This window comes from Malaya genurostris, chromosome 3 (assembly GCF_030247185.1).
Source record: "Malaya genurostris strain Urasoe2022 chromosome 3, Malgen_1.1, whole genome shotgun sequence".
NCBI classification, from domain to species: domain Eukaryota; kingdom Metazoa; phylum Arthropoda; class Insecta; order Diptera; family Culicidae; genus Malaya; species Malaya genurostris.
The window spans coordinates 145,051,482-145,069,397 of NC_080572.1; the positions used below are offsets into that span (position 1 = coordinate 145,051,482).

General features: G+C 39.9%; 1 protein-coding gene across 12 annotated transcripts in view; it reads left to right on the forward strand.

Annotated features, from left to right (window-relative positions):
• LOC131435145 (protein vav) overlaps positions 1-17,916 on the forward strand; it is a 684,197-nt gene that overhangs the window by 196,174 nt on the left and 470,107 nt on the right. For all 12 annotated transcript variants that reach the window (XR_009230453.1, XR_009230454.1, XR_009230462.1 and 9 more), the window contains one exon: positions 3,175-3,277. Coding sequence is in view for 2 of the 12 variants with exons in the window: in XM_058602726.1 (XP_058458709.1) it covers positions 3,175-3,277 (103 nt within the window). In the remaining 10 variants the exon portion in view is untranslated. The remainder of the gene's footprint in view (positions 1-3,174; positions 3,278-17,916) is intronic.

Sequence of the window (17,916 nt, forward strand, 5' to 3'; positions counted from 1 at the left end):
TACAAGAGGAGCTCTACTGGACCAAATAATGAAAATTTTCTATCTGATGGCATCGATCTATTTGGCGTATTACAAGCAAGAATAACGAATCAACATCGTTTGTTGCTCTTGATGCTCATCAACGACGGCAAATAGACCGAGAGCAACGCGCTGCAGTTGACGTGTGTCAGACTCTGTTCGAAAATCATTTTCTGGATGAAATGTTGGCCAGGTACTACCCGAATCTTCACCTTCTTCTACGCACTATAGCTCGTATTCTGCGTTTTCGATATAAAAACAACAGATCAACCACTCGCTTAACACTGATTAAACTAAACGACGCAATGCAAATTTATGTGAGGCATGTTTAAGGTCAACATTTCCAGAAAGAAATCAATCAACTCGATAGAAATGGTGATGTCAATTATACCAGCTCTCCTCGACAATTGAAGCTATTCCTGGACGAAAATCATCTGCTTAGGGTGGGCGGTAGGCTGCAGCTATCATGGCATAGACACTAAACATCCGATCTTGTTACCTTATCGTTCAATTCTCACGGCTTTTGTTCTTCACCATGAGTATCACGAACAACTTCATTGTGGCCTACAATCACTCTTGGCCGCGATACGCATGAACGATTTGCCGGTTATGCATTAACTGTTTCCGATCTAGACCTGTACCAATCACCCAACTCATAGGACAATTACCAGCAGCTCGTCTGAAGCCATTGCCACAATTTCCCATCACTGGTATTGAATTCGCCGAGCCAGTTAATGGTATCGGTCGTTTAACGCGTGGCGCTGTAGAGACAAAGGCATACAATGCTCTTGTTGTTGTTCATCTAGAGAAATCTTTTATTCGCTTCAGTTGTCGATATGGTTTGCCTAATAAAGTGTATTCAGACAACGCCACTAATCTTAGAGGAGCAGCAAGAAAATTCCGTGAACTGTGTCAACAAATCAACGTAACCGAACACGGCAATAAAAATTTTTATTCAGGCCTAATTGGTACAAGTTTACGTGGCCGAACTAGCCGATTTTTTAAATAAAGAATTTTTTGAAGTGGATCTCGCTGTCACTCTTTTTCTAGGAGAAGAAGAGCTTTCATTTCCCTCCTGCGAGGATTGAGGGGCACTTTGTTCGTGGCTCGTCTCGTCATCCATTGCCTCATCGGTTGTATTGTTGTTGGTGTCCGTCTTCGTTACATTTTCCTTGTTGTTCGTAGTCTTGAGCTCGTTGCTAGTTGCTTTAGATGCGCCTTGTTGTACACTGGTTGCAGTTGCTGGTTGGTTTGATGGTGAAACATGAGTACTGCGCTCACTAGTTTTCGTTGTTGAACGGTTGACCTTGTCTTTGGTTGAAGATGTCTTTTTCGCAGTTTCAGTGCAAGGTTTACCGTAGTGTGCAGGTTGTTCACAAAACTGGCATGTAACCAGCTGATTTTCATAGGTAATCAACGTTTTACACGGACGAGTCCCACTTTAACCACAAATGATGTAAGATACGCACAACTCGCACGCCATTCCGGATGCCGGTGAAAAAATCCGCCATACTTCCCTTTCGATGGAAAGGATTTCACCGTACTGCTCCATTTTCTCCCGAACGAACTTATCGGTGGCCTGCGGGGGAAGGTCATGCACGTGTACTTCTATGGCATTGTCATTGCACAGGGATTTTGTATTTAATGTTGTCGCACTCAACGCTGTTGTTAACCGAAGCATCGCTTTCACGTTTAAACATAATGTACACACAGTTAGACGCCTTGTTGAATTGAATCTCACTTACATTATTGGCGTCTAGATGCATTCGTTCTTTAAGTAAGATTTCAATTTCATTTGCTGCTGGTCTAACTTTGCAACGCTTGAAATCTATACAAATTGAATTTGGTCTTGCAGGCCAAGTTTCAGGCTTTGTTGAATCGTATTTGACCATTCCGTACACTCTATTGTTCACTGGCGTATTGTCTTTGTTTCTGTTGTTTCGACCGTAAACGATTTTCGACTGTGTCGGGTGAGATGCGAGCACGAACTGGAATAAAACATTTGATCCTTTTCACCAACCGTGGATATTCATTCCAGCGCGGTCTCCTCACAATGATGAACTGTGGGAAGCCGGCATCAAGGTGGCAAAGAGTCTCTTGAGTAAGCTCGGTGGTAATAATCGTTTTACCTTCGAGGAACTATCTACCGTCCTACCTCAAATAGCAGCCTGCATTAATTCGCGTCGGATTATTCCTCTCTCCGATAACGCCAATGAGCAACAGCCGCTTACGCCAGCACACTTCCTCATCGGGCGAGCTTTATCAGCTGTTCCTGAAACCAATATGTTAGAACGTCAAATCGGATCACTAAACAAATGGCAGTATGTTCAACGAGCTGGTCAAGAATTTCGTGCTCCATGGCAATCTGAGTATGTATTGTCCCTTCAGCGTAGGACTAAGTTTAACAGATTTGCACGAAATCTTGTTGTAGGAAATTTTTTTTTGTTGATCGGTGATAACGAAAAGCCAAAGCAATGGTCGGAGTCGTATAATAGAGGTTTTCCCAGGAGCTGATAACCTAGTCAGGGTAGTTGCCAAACGGTAAATGGCATAACAAGAAGGGACGTGAGAAGAGTTCGGTGGATTCCCATGGAAGACGATGAGTATGCGGCAGGAGGGAAGGCAACAGATATTTCTCAACGGAATTTGGTGGGCGGATTATGTTGTGGCAGAATTTAAGAACAGCTCTCCATCGAACGCGAGAACTTCCAATACCAACACAAATCATTGGACTGTCTTATTATCAAGTTGAATTTGATTGTTTCATTTCAGTAGCCATTGCATTTTCTTATATTGAACTGTTATAAAATGGTAATAGAAATTCAAGTCGTATTAGTACTAAAACAAGTAAGTGACAAGTTAGTCACTGATCATCACATTATCAGATGTGTATTCCCTTCCCTTAGCAGAACAAAATCATTTAATGTTACGTGGATGCAACTCATTATAAACTATTGAACCGAAATTATTCTGCTTTGTCTGCCTTCAATGCAAAGATAGCGTTATACAGAAATATTTATTAGCAAATATTCAAATATTCAATCCAGAAATATTGCGTTTGATGATTTCTCTTTGCATCTGTTGGTATTCGCGAATACTCCAGACATTTTCTTTCTATTGATGAAGATAAAATAGTAAAAGTAGTTTTTTTATTAGTGCTGTTAATCAGATTTCCTGCCACGACAACGAAGAGCATGATACCAAAATAGAAGAGGTTTATCAAGATTTATGTTCCATTCAAAATAAAGGCAGAAACCAGGTAAGTACCTATTCAACATATTGCCCACACTATCACTGTCTTTTTGCTTTCAAAAATTGTCAATACACATACACATTATCATACCTATTACAGCAAAATCCAAAGCTATAGCCAGGTAAGCATGTGAAATCTGCCCTCAAAAGGAATTCATGTCATTACACCACACTTGATGGAGCTTGGACTAGGGATAATTTTCTCAGAATTTCAACATTTTAACATATTGACCAAGCTAGGATGGTTCTATTGATTTTCATTTTGTTTGATTCTAGAAGCAACTCCTCCACCGAAAAATCTGATAGAAATTAGGGATGTTAAGGGCACTTCAGGAAGGTTTACAATTTTTACAATCTATTGAACATGTATTTCTTGTATTAAAAACAATCGTAATCCACCTAACAATGAGATGATACCTTTTTTATCAATCAGCATGTGTTTTTTGCATGAATATTCTTTGGTGTTCTAGTTCTCATGACATTATTTTAATGACCGTCGTTTTAATCGGCAGTTTGAGATTTCAATCAATTATTACCCTGTAATGTCGAAAACTGAAAATCGGATCAAATTTGAATTGTCACACAATTGGCTAAGCATTCTATGAGAAGTCGAAGTAATTTCCACTTAAGAGTTTTTAGTCATTATTTGCGGTACTTACAGAGCATAACAGGTATTCAGGAACCAGCATAACCTAAAACGGTTCATATGGTCATAAATTAATATGACGAATAAATTACAAAAGTTTTGAGTCCAACTTTGAAGCTTTTTGGTATTGTCATCTTCTATATCGGATTGAATTTAATAAACTCATCACCCTGTAATTCCATAATCGAATAAAATTTACCAATTTTGTATGGGACCATAATTATTTGAATTTGAATTTTTGTTTATAAAATTCGATTTGAGTTTGTAGAAAACGGTTGAGCCATCTCTAAGAAAATTGAGTGAAATTACATGTCACATTTGCTGATCTCGACGAACTGATTCGAATGGTATATGGGTGTTATTTTCTTCCAGCATTTTTTGCTGTAAGTATTCAATGTAATATAAGCCATCTATGCCATAATCTGGTTTACATACTACCTTGACCAAAAAGTTCCCGGAATCACCACCGTGTGGCGATTTCAATCACCCGATTAGATTTTTTACTTCTTTTAGTGGTTGCCACATCTGGTAATGATATTCTATCAAAATTTCAGCTTGATACCTGGACATTTCTAAAAGTTACGCTGCAATGAGTTCATCTGCGATTGCGCGTCTCCTCTATTTTGTACAATTTTCAAAGTGGAATTGAATTTGCAACAAAGAGTTTGCTTTAAATTTTACATTAAAAACGGTTTCAATGGTGCGACGAGTTTGCAAATGTTAGAAGTATGTTTTGGCAACGATATTCTGAAGAAAACATTCGTTTATCAGTGGCACGAACGTTTCCGAAAACCACATCGTTTTAGTCGAAAAATAAAGCAATGCTCACAGTTCAGAAGGGTGTTCCTTCCACAGAGCTAGACTGTCAACGAGGAGTATCATTTGGGCGTTATGAGACGTTTGCGTTTAGCAATTTGCCGAAAAAGACAAGATTTGAAGGCAAGCAACTATTGGATCTTGCATCACGATAACGCACCGTCATACAATGTCATCGTTGTCCGTGAACATTTGGCTAAAACGAAACGAATACCATTCAAAAATCATCGAATTCACCTGATTTGGCTCCCTGCGACTTTTTCCTATTCGGTCAACCCTAGAAAACGCTCCGTGGAACGCGTTTCAGCACCCGAGATGAGATTATGGAAAAATCGCAGATGGCTCTGTTGGACATTCCAAAAACTGAATATAAAAAATGTTTAGAGGTCGTATCAAGCGCTGGCATAAGTGTACGAAGTACTTTGAAGGGGACTATATCGATTTTGATGAATAATCTTGTATTAATATATTTTTAGGCACACTGCTTAAGTTCTAAGATGCCAAGGGTATTATCTAATCTAAATTAACGACTAACTTAAAACTAGAATAGTATCATTAGATTATTTTGAAAATTCAGCTTTCAGCTGGCGATCGACAGTGGTCGGTGAATTGAATATTGCATGAGTCTTCCAGATGGCGTTGTTAAATATCTGTGGCCGCTTCCTTCGGTTCGTGTGGGTCCGCGGGAAACACCCCCAGGCTACAAAGGCCCGGCGGTTGGCCCGCATGCTGGTCTTCGACTGCAGCGGTCTTCCGTGCGGTGATGGTGATGTTACGGAAGAGAAAGAAAAAAAGTAAATATTGTGCAAAGCGAGGTGGAGATTATATTTTCTAAGCGAGGAATAACACATTACACTTGGATATTAGTGTGTTTGCGGAAATGGTATATGAGAAGCATATATGGTCTATCTCGACTCACCAACACATCCTGAACCGGAACCTCAGGCGCTCTACCTCGGGCCCTAAGGGATTCCAGTAGCTTCGGCCTGGCGTCACGATACTCTACGGCGTCACGATACTCTATCGTTGTTTGGTACAGCCTGATCAGGTCTCCTGATGGGCACCCCACCAAGTTCTGGTTATTGTACGAAGAAAATTGATTCTCTGCTGGCATTTTTGTTTTAGATACCTAATGTGACATCTCCAGGTGTCTTTGGAGTCGAACCAGACCCCGAGATATTTGAATGTGAAGACCTGAGCTATGATTTCACCCCTTATTTGAAACTGTAGTTGTGCTGGTTCTCGCTTCCTTGAAAATACAACCAGCTCAGTTTTCTCCGTAGAGAACTCGATACCCATTTGAAGAGCCCATGTCGACATCACTAAGTCAAAAGCCCCCTTGATGTCTAGGAAAACTGACGCCATTTGCTCTTGACGAGCAAATGCCATTTGAATTTCGGTTGAGAGCAACGCAAGACAATTGTTCGTTCCTTTGCCCCTGCGGAAGCCGAATTGTGTATCTGAAAGTAAGCCATTAGTCTCGACCCAATTGTCTAGATGCTTCATTTTTTCGAACAATTTCTAGATACAGGAAAGCATAGCAATCGGTCGATACGAATCTTGATCGGAGGCTGATTTCCCTGTTTTTTTGAATGGCAATAACTCTTACTTGTCTCCAGTCATGTGGGACAATATTATTCTCAAGAAGCTTATCAAATAAATTCAATAAACGTCTTTTGTCTGAGTAAGGCAATTTTTTCAACAAGTTGAATTTGATTTTGTCTATCCCGGAGCTTTACTGTTACACGATAAGAGCGCAAGTGAGAACTCTATCATAGAAAACGGTGTTTCGTTTGTATTTGACGTCACGGCGCGGAAGATCCTCTGGTCCGGAGCAGAGTCTACGCATACTTTTTTAGCGAAGTCGAATATCCAGCGGTTAGAATATTCTTCGTTTTCGTTTGTGGTGTTTTTGTTGCGCATTCGTTGGGCTGTGTTCCAAAGAGTGCTTATTGATGTATCTCTCGATAATCCATCTACGAATCGACGCCAATATTCGCTTTTCTTCGCTCGTTTCAAGCTTTTCATTTTAGCGTCTAATGCCGTGTATTATCTAAAATTATGAGGTGTTCCGTTTTTCCTAAACTCGATAAATGATGAAGCTCTCTCCGCGTTTAATTTTGAGCACTATTTGTCTCGCCCCGGGTTGGGAGGACGGATGTTAGTTTTCGCGCCGGGTACACGTTTCGTCTGATACTTTTTGATCCCCAAAAGTACTCCTCCGTAGGGATCATCTCGATCCAGGCGAATAGTGTTAAAATTGTGGAAGTTTAAGGGTATTTCAGAAGTTTTCCAAGTTTCGCACAATACAAATTCATCATATTTCAGATTGTTTACTAATAGTTTGAAAGGGTCTAGTTTTAGGGATGATACTTCTGCACTTCCACTGAATAACAGCGCAGCACATTTCAACATTTCCTCAAATGAGCGTTTGGAATGTTGCTTGAGTGAACGCTTCATTTTATCCTTACGCAATTTGTACACGGGAATATCAGAGAGGTCATGCGGCCCCTCCTTACAATAGAGACATTTTTCGTTGTCTCCACTGCAGGAGTTATCCGCATGACTCCCTCCACACTTTATACACCGGGATTTATTGCAACAATGGGATGCTGTGTGTCCCAAATTGTTTGCAATTGGACTTCATGGCCCGCGGTACAAAAAGGCGAACAGGTAAACGAGCTCGGTCCAGGAGGACGTAATTAGGCAAAGCCGAGCCAGCGAAAGTCACACGATACGAGTCTGATGGGATATAGGACTTAGTCCCATCCTCAGCGGTCGGTACTGAACGCAATTGCTTGCAGTTCAGTATCATAACGTGCTTGAGTAGAGGGTTTTTAAAACCACCTGCCCCATACTGTCGTCGCAAGTCAGACTGGGATCGGTGATCACGCTCACTTTGGACGATCTCATTAGCCTGCTTCGCACTGGCTAACAAGACCCTAAGCTTGTCCTGGCGTACTTTTTCAATTTTTTGTACAGTGTTGTATCGCGAGGTCAGGTCTTTTGAAAGTCTGAGGAGGTTCCATTTTTTACCATTAGCTTTGGTCCGGATGTAAACCGCATACGATCAGGCCGGGAGTGCAAGCCCATGGGGATAGCTTTTAATGCGCGATTTATTGCCATCAGAAGCATCCATTTGATCATCTAGGGGAAGGTCTAGCCATTTTATATCGCTTGTCATATCGCGGGCTTGTGTCCGTGCGGTCAAAATCGGGGTGCAAATAAAGTGGTATTAATCAACAGAAAGAAAGTAACACTTTTTTCAGTCTCTCACTACAATGTATATATATATATATATATATATATATATATATATATATATATATATATATATATATATATATATATATATATATATATATATATATATATATATATATATATATATATATATATATATATATATATATAGATATATTATAAAACTTGCTTCTAAATTCACCTAGTTATTTAGTAAATATATGATACTATTTTGAGACTACTAGTCCCCTGTTTCCGCTTCCTGAAGCACCGATAATAGTGAAGAAAAGCTTCAAAACAGAACTCATTTGGACTTCTCAGCAACGGTTAAACGATTTTCACAAATCATGATTCAAATTAAATTTCTCATTGTCTTAAAAGATGCTGAGATTTCTCATTGTCTTAAAAGATCCAGATCCGACTCCCGGTTTCGAAATTATAAAACGATGAGTGTCAAAATATTCAAATCGTCATTCAAGTTAATGCAAAACTGGTGCGCGTCGGTACGTCCGGCTTTGCTCCGTTCGCAACGTGCTTTGTTCAATTTCGTAGTACACTTATTGCCTTTCTCATATAAAAAGCTTATGCCACCACTACAAAAATTGATTAGTGAAAATTGGGCCGGTAGACTAAGTGTGTATGTATGTGTGTGAGTATGTGTGAGTGTATGTCACCCATAAGATAAAAAATCTCATAGTCCCTTAGATTACTATTGAATTTTATCATGCTTTCATAGCGTAAAGTGTGTTTAAAAATGCACACCATCAGAGCGACGATGCAAAAGAGTTCTCCTAAATTTTGCTCGAAACTGATTCAATTTGTAGGGTATATTAGTTACTTACTAAACGAACCGAGTTCGGTTATACTGGTTCTATGTTCCCGGTTCCAGAAGTAGCGGAAATAGTGGTCAAGAACTGTAAAACGAGACTCACTCAATTTTTTCAGAGATGATTTGGTCGATTTCCACAAACTTAGGCTCAAGGTTGCTCAAGACTCATAGGTTGCTGTTTAATTTCATCCAGGTCTGACTTCCGGTTTCAGATCTATAGGGCAGAATGTGTTTAATCATTTAGTGCGACGATGCAAAATAAAGAAAATAAAATAAAGAAAAATTCTTATTAACTTGACATAACTGTTTATAAATAAAAAAGGTTATGTTAGTTCATACCCAAAGGAAGTTTATTTAATTCAAGATTGAAAAAAAAAATTTGCCGAATCTCCTAGTGATATTTTTGAAAATATAAGTAATATGAGAAAGGCATCATTACACCACTAGGTGAATTAAAAAAAGTTTTTTATTTGAAAGTTGTCTTCGATTAAAATAAAATTATCGCACACATTATTACTATATAACTACTCTAATTAACCTGACATAAATATTTTAATTTTAAATGCGTCGAGATTATGACACTACAGAGCAAGAATTTCAAGAATAAACATAATAACTAGAAATCAGCAAAGACAAAAAACCGAGGTGTTGTCAGAAATAGAAGGACTGTTAGATCGTTACAGAAACCTCAGGGGAAGTTACTTGGGCGTACACAAGAGACGAAAGAAGTTTTGAAGAGGTCATGGAACGTCATCCGGAGCTGAACTTCTCAAGTTCATCCGGGGTATATAAATTGAGCCAAACAACTCAATATAACGCTGATGAAGGAGCAGTAGGTGGATTTGAACAACAGGAAAGAAGAGAAAACATAAGGGAGTTAGCACCAAGTACAGTTTTGCCAAGAGATGGGTCAAGGATAAGTGATCCAGCTGCAGGATTTCGATTAAATCCAATACTTTGACTACTCAAATGGCAGAAATGATGGATCAATTTAGACATTTACAACAGTTTCATCAACGTCCATTCAGTAATAGCCGTTCAACCGAGAAGGTTGTGTATAGAAGCGTACAGTTTAATAACGCTGGTTGGTTTACACGCGTTAAATACGACAACGGTTGAACTACAGGTAGAGACCTGTTGGCAGCAGCCGTTAAAACGTATAGTCGTGCTGCATAAGAGAGCCCAAGTGCTGGGCCAAGCTGGTGAAGGAAACAACAAAGGGCGTTTCCCAAGCTCTACCCAGGCCACAATATACAGCCACAAGTGCTGAGCAGGAGAGTGCAAAGGCACATCGAAGAAGGAGAGTGCAAAGGCACATAAAAGCAGGAGAGTGCAAAGGCACACCGGTGCGAAGGCACTTCGGTGCAGAAGCATATCGGTGCGGAGCACAAGGAAGAAGGAGACAAGACAACTCGATCTTTCCACTGCCATACAACACGCAGGTATACACCGGTGACCTGCGCTGGTTACAGCTGGTGAAGATAAAAAAGTATCGGAAATCGTGTGGTGCTGGATGTCAGGTAGCAGTAGCATCACATCGTATTCTATCGCTACAGTGAGCTTCAGCATTGTATCAACGTCCAGATACATCCAACAAGAACATCTAGAGCAACGAGGATCAACTCGGCAGTGCAACAGAGATAGACAACAATTTCAAGGTAGAAGTTTATTTTCCTTTTGATTGAGTACTGTGTAGTTTTGGTTTCATTTTTAATATTAAAGTTTGATTAAAAATTTTAATGTGATGGATGAATCCATTGACGTAAATCCTAGCATGAATCCTATACCCCCACGAACGAAAAAATATCAGGAGAGCTCTTCTGGGCCTTGGATAGTCTTTTTTAGACGTATATCAAAGCCATTAAACATTTTACAAATTTCTAAAGGTTTGACATCACGATTCTCCTCAATCAAAGAGATCATAAAAGTGAATAACGATACAATTCGTGTTGTGGTAAATAATTTGAATCACGCGAATGATATTGTCTCTTCGGAACATTTCATTAAAGAGTATAAAGTTTACATACCCTCCAAAGATGTCGAAATTGACGGTGTTGTTACCGAAGCGAGTCTTTCGGTAGATGATTTACTCAAGCATGGTGTTGGTCGTTTCAAGAACTCTATGCTTGAGGGTGTAAAAATACTGGAGTGCAAACAACTGTACTCAGTAGTACATGAAGAGGGAAAAAAAGTTTATCGTCCATTAGACTCGTTTCGAGTGACATTTGCCGGGCCTGCTTTGCCGTCCCATGTCTATGTCGATAAAATTCGCCTCCCTGTTCGGCTTTTTGTTCCAAATGTAATGAATTGTACGAACTGCAAAAAATTCGGCCACACAGCTACTTACTGTAGTAATAAATCAAAATGTATTAAGTGTAAAGGGCCTCATAAAGATAATGATTCCAACAAGGAAATTGAAAAATGTATTTATTGTGGGGATAGCCCTCATGATGATATTTCAGTATGCACTGCATTTAAAGTGCACAAAGACAAAATTAAGCTTTCTTTAAAAGCACGGTCTAAGCGCACATATGCAGAAATGCTTAAAACGGTCATTGATGTCCCTCCTTTGGAAACCGAAAACGGGTTTTCAAATCTAGAGGAACCAGAGGACTCTGACTCTGACGAAAATAGTGAAGGTAATTCGTTTATCACTACCCAAGGGTCAGTTAAGAGAAAGAAGTCTTCCTCCAAATTACCAAAAAAGACACCTAAAATTTCATCTTCAAAAAAAGATCCCCGTGTTAAACAAAAAAAGTCAAAACCAAAGACTGTGCCTCCTGGTTTGTCAAATTCACAAACCAATCCAGGATCTAGCACAGAAAAAGATACTAATCCAGTGGGCTCCATTTCACAGCCACCAACAGGATTACTGAAGTTTTCGGAAATTGTTGAATGGATTTTCTCAGCATTCAATATATCGGAACCCTTAAAGACCCTCATAATGGCATTCCTTCCAATAGCTAGAACCTTTTTGAAGCAGTTATCACCTAAATGGCCAATTGTCTCAGGTTTTGTATCTTTTGATGGATAATTTATCACCCGCCACAAATGATACAATCACTGTCCTGCAGTGGAATTGTCGAAGCATCATGCCAAAACTTGATTCATTTAAGGTTTTGTTGCATAGTCAAAAATGTGATGTATTTGCTTTGTGTGAAACATGGCTTACACCAAACATAGCCTTAAATTTTAATGACTTTAACATTATACGTCTCGATAGAGACTCTCCGTATGGTGGAGTGCTTTTGGGAATTAAGAAATGCTATTCTTTTTATAGATTAAACATCCCTCAACTTCTAGTATAGAAGTTGTTGCTTGCCAAATAAACATTAAAGGCAAAGATATTTGCATAGCTTCAGTTTATATTCCTCCAAAAGCACAAGTTGGACAGCGACAGCTCAATGAAATGGTTGAAGCCCTTCCTGCTCCACGATTGATTCTGGGGGCTTTAAATTCGCACGGTATTATGTGGGGTTCCGTTTACAACGATAGCAGATCATCTTTAATACAAAACATTTGTGACAATTTTAGCATGACGGTATTAAATATGGGTAGCATGACACGGATCCCAAGACCTCCTGCACGCCCAAGTGCATTAGATATATCTTTTTGCTCAACATCAATTCGACTAGATTGCACCTGGAAAATATTGCCTGATTTACACGGTAGCGATCATTTATCAATCATCATCTCAATTAGCAATAGCAATTGCATTGCTACTTCAGCTAGTATTCCATATGATTTGACAAAACATATCGACTGGATTAAATACCAAAGTAGTATCTCTAGTATTTTGAATTCAATGGAAGAGCTCCCTCCACTTGAAGAATATAACTTCCTCGTTTGTTTGATTCTGGAGGCCGCAGAACAATCCCAAACTAAACGCTTTCCTGGGCCAACGACTAACAGAAGGCCTCCCAACCCCTGGTGGGACAAAGAGTGCTCAGAGGCTAAACTCGCAAAACAAAATGCTTGCAAGACGTTTTTAAAACGGGGAGGAGGAACTCCTCAGAATTTTGAAATACTTATGGTGTTAGAAACCAAGTACAAGAGCATACTTCGAGCCAAAAAATGTAGCTATTGGAGACATTTTGTCGAAGGTTTGTCAAGAGAAACCTCAATGAGCACTCTTTGGAACACGGCCAGACGAATGAGGAATCGTAACGTGGGCAATGAGAGTGATGAATACTCGAACCGATGGATATTTGACTTTGCTAGGAAAGTTTGCCCAGATTCTGTTCCTACGCAGAGCATTATACGGGAATCTCCTTCAAATAATGGTTTAATTAATAACCCATTTTCAATGATGAAATTTTCTATAGCACTCTTGTCTTGTAACAATAACGCTCCTGGGTTGGACAGAATTAAATTCAACTTGGTGAAGAATCTGCCCGACCTCGCAAAAAGACGTTTGTTGGAATTGTTCAACAAGTTTCTTGAGCAAAATATTGTTCCACCTGACTGGAGACAAGTGAAAGTTATCGCCATTCAAAAGCCGGGGAAACCAGCTTCCAATCACAACTCATATAGACCCATTGCGATGTTGTCCTGCATCAGAAAATTGTTCGAAAAAATTATTCTGCGACGTCTCGACACTTTTGTCGAGACGAACGGTTTGTTGTCAGATACTCAGTTTGGCTTCCGTAGAAATAAAGGGACGAATGATTGCCTTGCATTACTTTCGTCTGACATCCAAATTGCCTTCGCTCAAAAGCAACAAATGGCATCTGTATTTTTAGACATTAAAGGAGCATTTGATTCAGTTTCCATTGATGTTCTTTCAGACAAGCTCCACCAACATGGACTCCCAGCGATTATAAATAATTATTTGCACAACCGTTTGTCAGAGAAAAGCATGCATTTTTCACATGGCGATTTCGCAACATTCAGAATTAGCTACATGGGTCTCCCGCAAGGCTCATGCCTCAGTCCGCTTCTCTATAATTTTTACGTGAATGACATTGACAGCTGTCTTGTAACCCCATGTACACTAAGACAATTGGCAGATGATGTCGTGGTTTCAGTTACTGGATCCAAAGCTATTGATCTGCATAAACCATTGCAAGATACCTTAGATAACTTGTCCGTTTGGGCTGTTCATCTTGGTATCGAATTCTCTGCGGAGAAAACAGAGTTAGTCGTCTTTTCAAGAAAGCATGATCCCGCGCAGCTTCAGCTCCATATGATGGGAAGAATGATCCAACAGGTTTTAACTTTTAAATACCTCGGGGTGTGGTTCGATTCCAAATGCACGTGGGGAGGACACATTAGGTATCTGATAACGAAATGCCAACAAAGAGTAAATTTTCTTCGAACAATAACAGGATCTTCGTGGGGTGCTCTTCCGCAAGATCTAATAAAATTGTATCAAACAACGATACTTTCAGTGATGGAATATGGATGCGTTTGTTTTCGTTCCGCTGCAAACTCTCATATTATCAAACTTGAGCGAATTCAGTACCGTTGTTTGCGAATTGCCTTAGGCTGCATGCATTCGACACATACAATGAGTCTTGAAGTTCTGGCGGGAGTTCTTCCATTAAAAGATCGATTTTGGGAGCTTTCATCACGCCTGCTAATAAAATGTGAGGTGCTTAATCCCATGGTAATTAATAATTTCGAACGACTAGTCGAGCTTCGATCTCAAACAAAATTCATGACAGTATATTTTAATCACATGTCACAGGAAATCAACCCATCAAGATATATTCCTATCCGTGTCAGCATCCTAAGTGCCACTGACTCAACTTAATTTTGCGATACATCCATGCAGCGCGAATTGCGTGGAATCCCGAATCATCTACGCTCGGCGGAAATCCCAAAAATATTTTCAAGTAAGTTCAGGCATATTGACTCTGAGAAAATGTTTTACACGGATGGATCGCGAATTGAAGAAGCGACAGGGTTTGGTATGTTCAACAATAATGTTTCGGCCTCATTCAGGCTTCAAGAACCTGCATCTGTTTATATAGCAGAGCTAGCAGCAGTTCATTATAGTTTGAGTGTAATCGTCACATTATCTCCAAACCATTATTTCCTCTTCACAGATAGTCTGAGTGCAATTGAAGCCATTCGCTCAAACATGACAGGCAAGACTGAACCGTTTTTCTTGGGCAAAATAAAACAGTGCCTGAACGACATATTGAACAATAATTATCTAATCACTATAGTCTGGGTCCCGGCTCATTGCTCCGTTCCTGGCAATGGAAGAGCCGATATTTTAGCCAAACGTGGTGCTATTGAGAGTGAAATTTATGAGAGACCGATTGCTTTCAACGAGTTCTATAGCTCGTCTCGCCAAAGAACACTTGCCAGCTGGCAAGCTTCTTGGGATAAAGATGATCTGGGTCGGTGGATGCACTCAATTATTCTGAAAATATCGACAAAGGCATGGTTCAGGGGACTGGATGTGAGTAGGGATTTCATTCGTGTGATGTAAAGACTCATGTCCAATCACTACACGTTAGATGCACATCTTCTTCGAATTGGGCACTCCGAGACTAATCATTGTGCTTGCGGAGAAGGTTATCGGGATATTGATCATGTCGTTTGGACATGCGTGGAGTATCGTGATGTCAGATCTCAACTAATAAATTCTTTGCATACCCAAGGTAGACTATCCAATGTCCCAGTTCGATACATTCTTGCTTGTCGTGACCTTTCATACATGAAACGTATTTATCATTTCATAAAGAAAATTGGAGTTTCAATTTAATAAAGGCCCCTTTTAAGACTTAGTTCTGATTCCAGCTGCGTCCATGAGTTCAACCAATAGCTAAATTAGAATAAAAATTATGTAATGATACAAACAAACTCGAAACAGTTTATGAAATTATCAACAAAATGTCTGAAAATATCAGCTCATTCTATAATTTATAGAAGTTAATCGTTTGGTTCAAATAATATTTCCGAGTAGATTTCATAATTAATGACTTTAATAAATTCAAATCGTTGTGACTATGTTAGAATTAAATTAGGATAAGAATTTTATGTAAAAGTGATGCTACGGCGAAGAAAAACTTATGTAAACTGCCTTAAGAAATAAACGTATTTATGGAAAAAAAAAACAGTTTCATCAAATTCAGGAACAATTTGGAACAGCAATTTATCAACGCACAACACCACCACGACCACCACCACCACTAGTACCACCACGACCACCTCCATCTCATCACCAACACAATCCCCGTCAGCATTTGCACCACCAGATAATCAGACAACCGAGTATGAAGAATAAATTGCGTCACAAGGACGACATGGGGATGAGATATTTATTCCGGAGATGCCTGGAGGAAGGCGACTACAGCATGCCGACAATAGGAATAGATTTTCAGGACCAATAAATAAATGGAGAATAAATTTCGGGGGAGACTCCAGAGGGCCAACTGTAACACAATTTATTAACCGAGTGGAGATTTTGACTCGTAATAATAATGTGTCAGAGCTAGAATTGCTTAGTCAAGCTGATTTTTTTTTTCGGGAAATTTCGAAGCCGAAGAATTGTATTACACCTTTTGCCAAAAGATTTCTAACTGGACAAATTTCAAACACCAACTAAGACTGCGGTTTGAACAACCCAACAAAGACAGGGTGATAGAAACACAGATTTTGGACCGGCGGCAATATCCAAACGAAACCTTTAATGCCTTTTTAGGAGATATAGAAAACTTGCGCAACAATTAACTAAGCCGTTGACGGAGGCTAAGAAGTTGGAAATACTAATGGAAAATATGAGGAACGCTTATAAACCATCAACGGTCAACGATGCGTAAACTTTGCAGCCTCCCGAGGAATGGTAGTTAGAAGCACCTTCTTCCCCCGCAAGGATATCCACAAAGCCACCTGGAGATCACCTGATCAGTATACGGAAAATCAAATCGACCACGTTCTCATCGACGGGCGATTCTTCTCCGACGTCATTAATGTCCGCACCTACCGCAGTGCCAATATTGATTCTGACCACTACCTTGTCGCGGTTTGTATGCGCTCAAAACTATCGACGGTGCACAATACTCGTCGCACAGGAACGCCGGGACTCAATCTCGAGCAGCTACGTAGCATTCGTACTGCAGAGGAATACGCGCAACTGCTGGAGCTAGTGCTACAAACGGAAGAGCAGCTCGGCGCGGCGACTCTTGAAGACGGCTGGAGGAACATAAGGTCCGCCGTGAGTAGCACTGCTGCAACCGTTCTAGGTACGAGGTTACCGAATCGAGGAAATGACTGGTTTGATGGCGAATGTCAGCAGTTGGTCGAAGAGAAGAATGCAGCAAGGGCGAGGATGCTGCAACACCGCACTAGAGCGAACGAGGAACGATACAGATAGGCACGGAACAGACAGAACACGGTTTTCCGGAAGAAAAAGCCAAGACCAAAAACGCACAGCTGTACCGCGCAAATGACACACGGAGGTTCTATGAGAAGGTGAACCGCTCACGTAAAGGCCACACGCCACAGGCCGAAATGTGCAGAGATACCAGTGGTAACCTTCTCACGAACGAACGTGAGGTGATCGACAGGTGGAAGCAGGGCTGACATTATGCATCTCGAATCGAGTTGCTCGAAACGATTATTTTTGAAGTCGATTCGACTGAACTGAGGCATTACGTATCGCTTTCGACCTCGTGATCGAGATCCTAACAATGTGGTACTAGATTTCGACTGACGCTGCTCGAACTGTCATAACCAGAGATGCCATTTATACAGATTTATCTGTATTATACAGATTTTTACATGCGCATACAGATTTAATACAGAGTACAGATTGCTTACAGATTTCTTAAATTTAATACAGATTTATACAGATTTCCAACTACAGAGGAAAAAATTAAACTATCTATTAGTATTTGAGCTATCTATTAGTATTTGATTGCAATGACGAGATAAACGTTTAGGAATCAACGTACAAATCACTTTTTAAAATATATATTTTTTGTGCAGATATTTAATGAAGAACTCTGAAATCCATTTATATTAAAATTTGTAACTAAATTGAACTTAAAAGTTAGACAAGTCTTGGTATCATGAAACATTATTGCCAGACTGACAGTTGTATTACCTGACTTGACGTTGCATATTGGGTTTTGGAAATCCATCTCAATTTATGAAG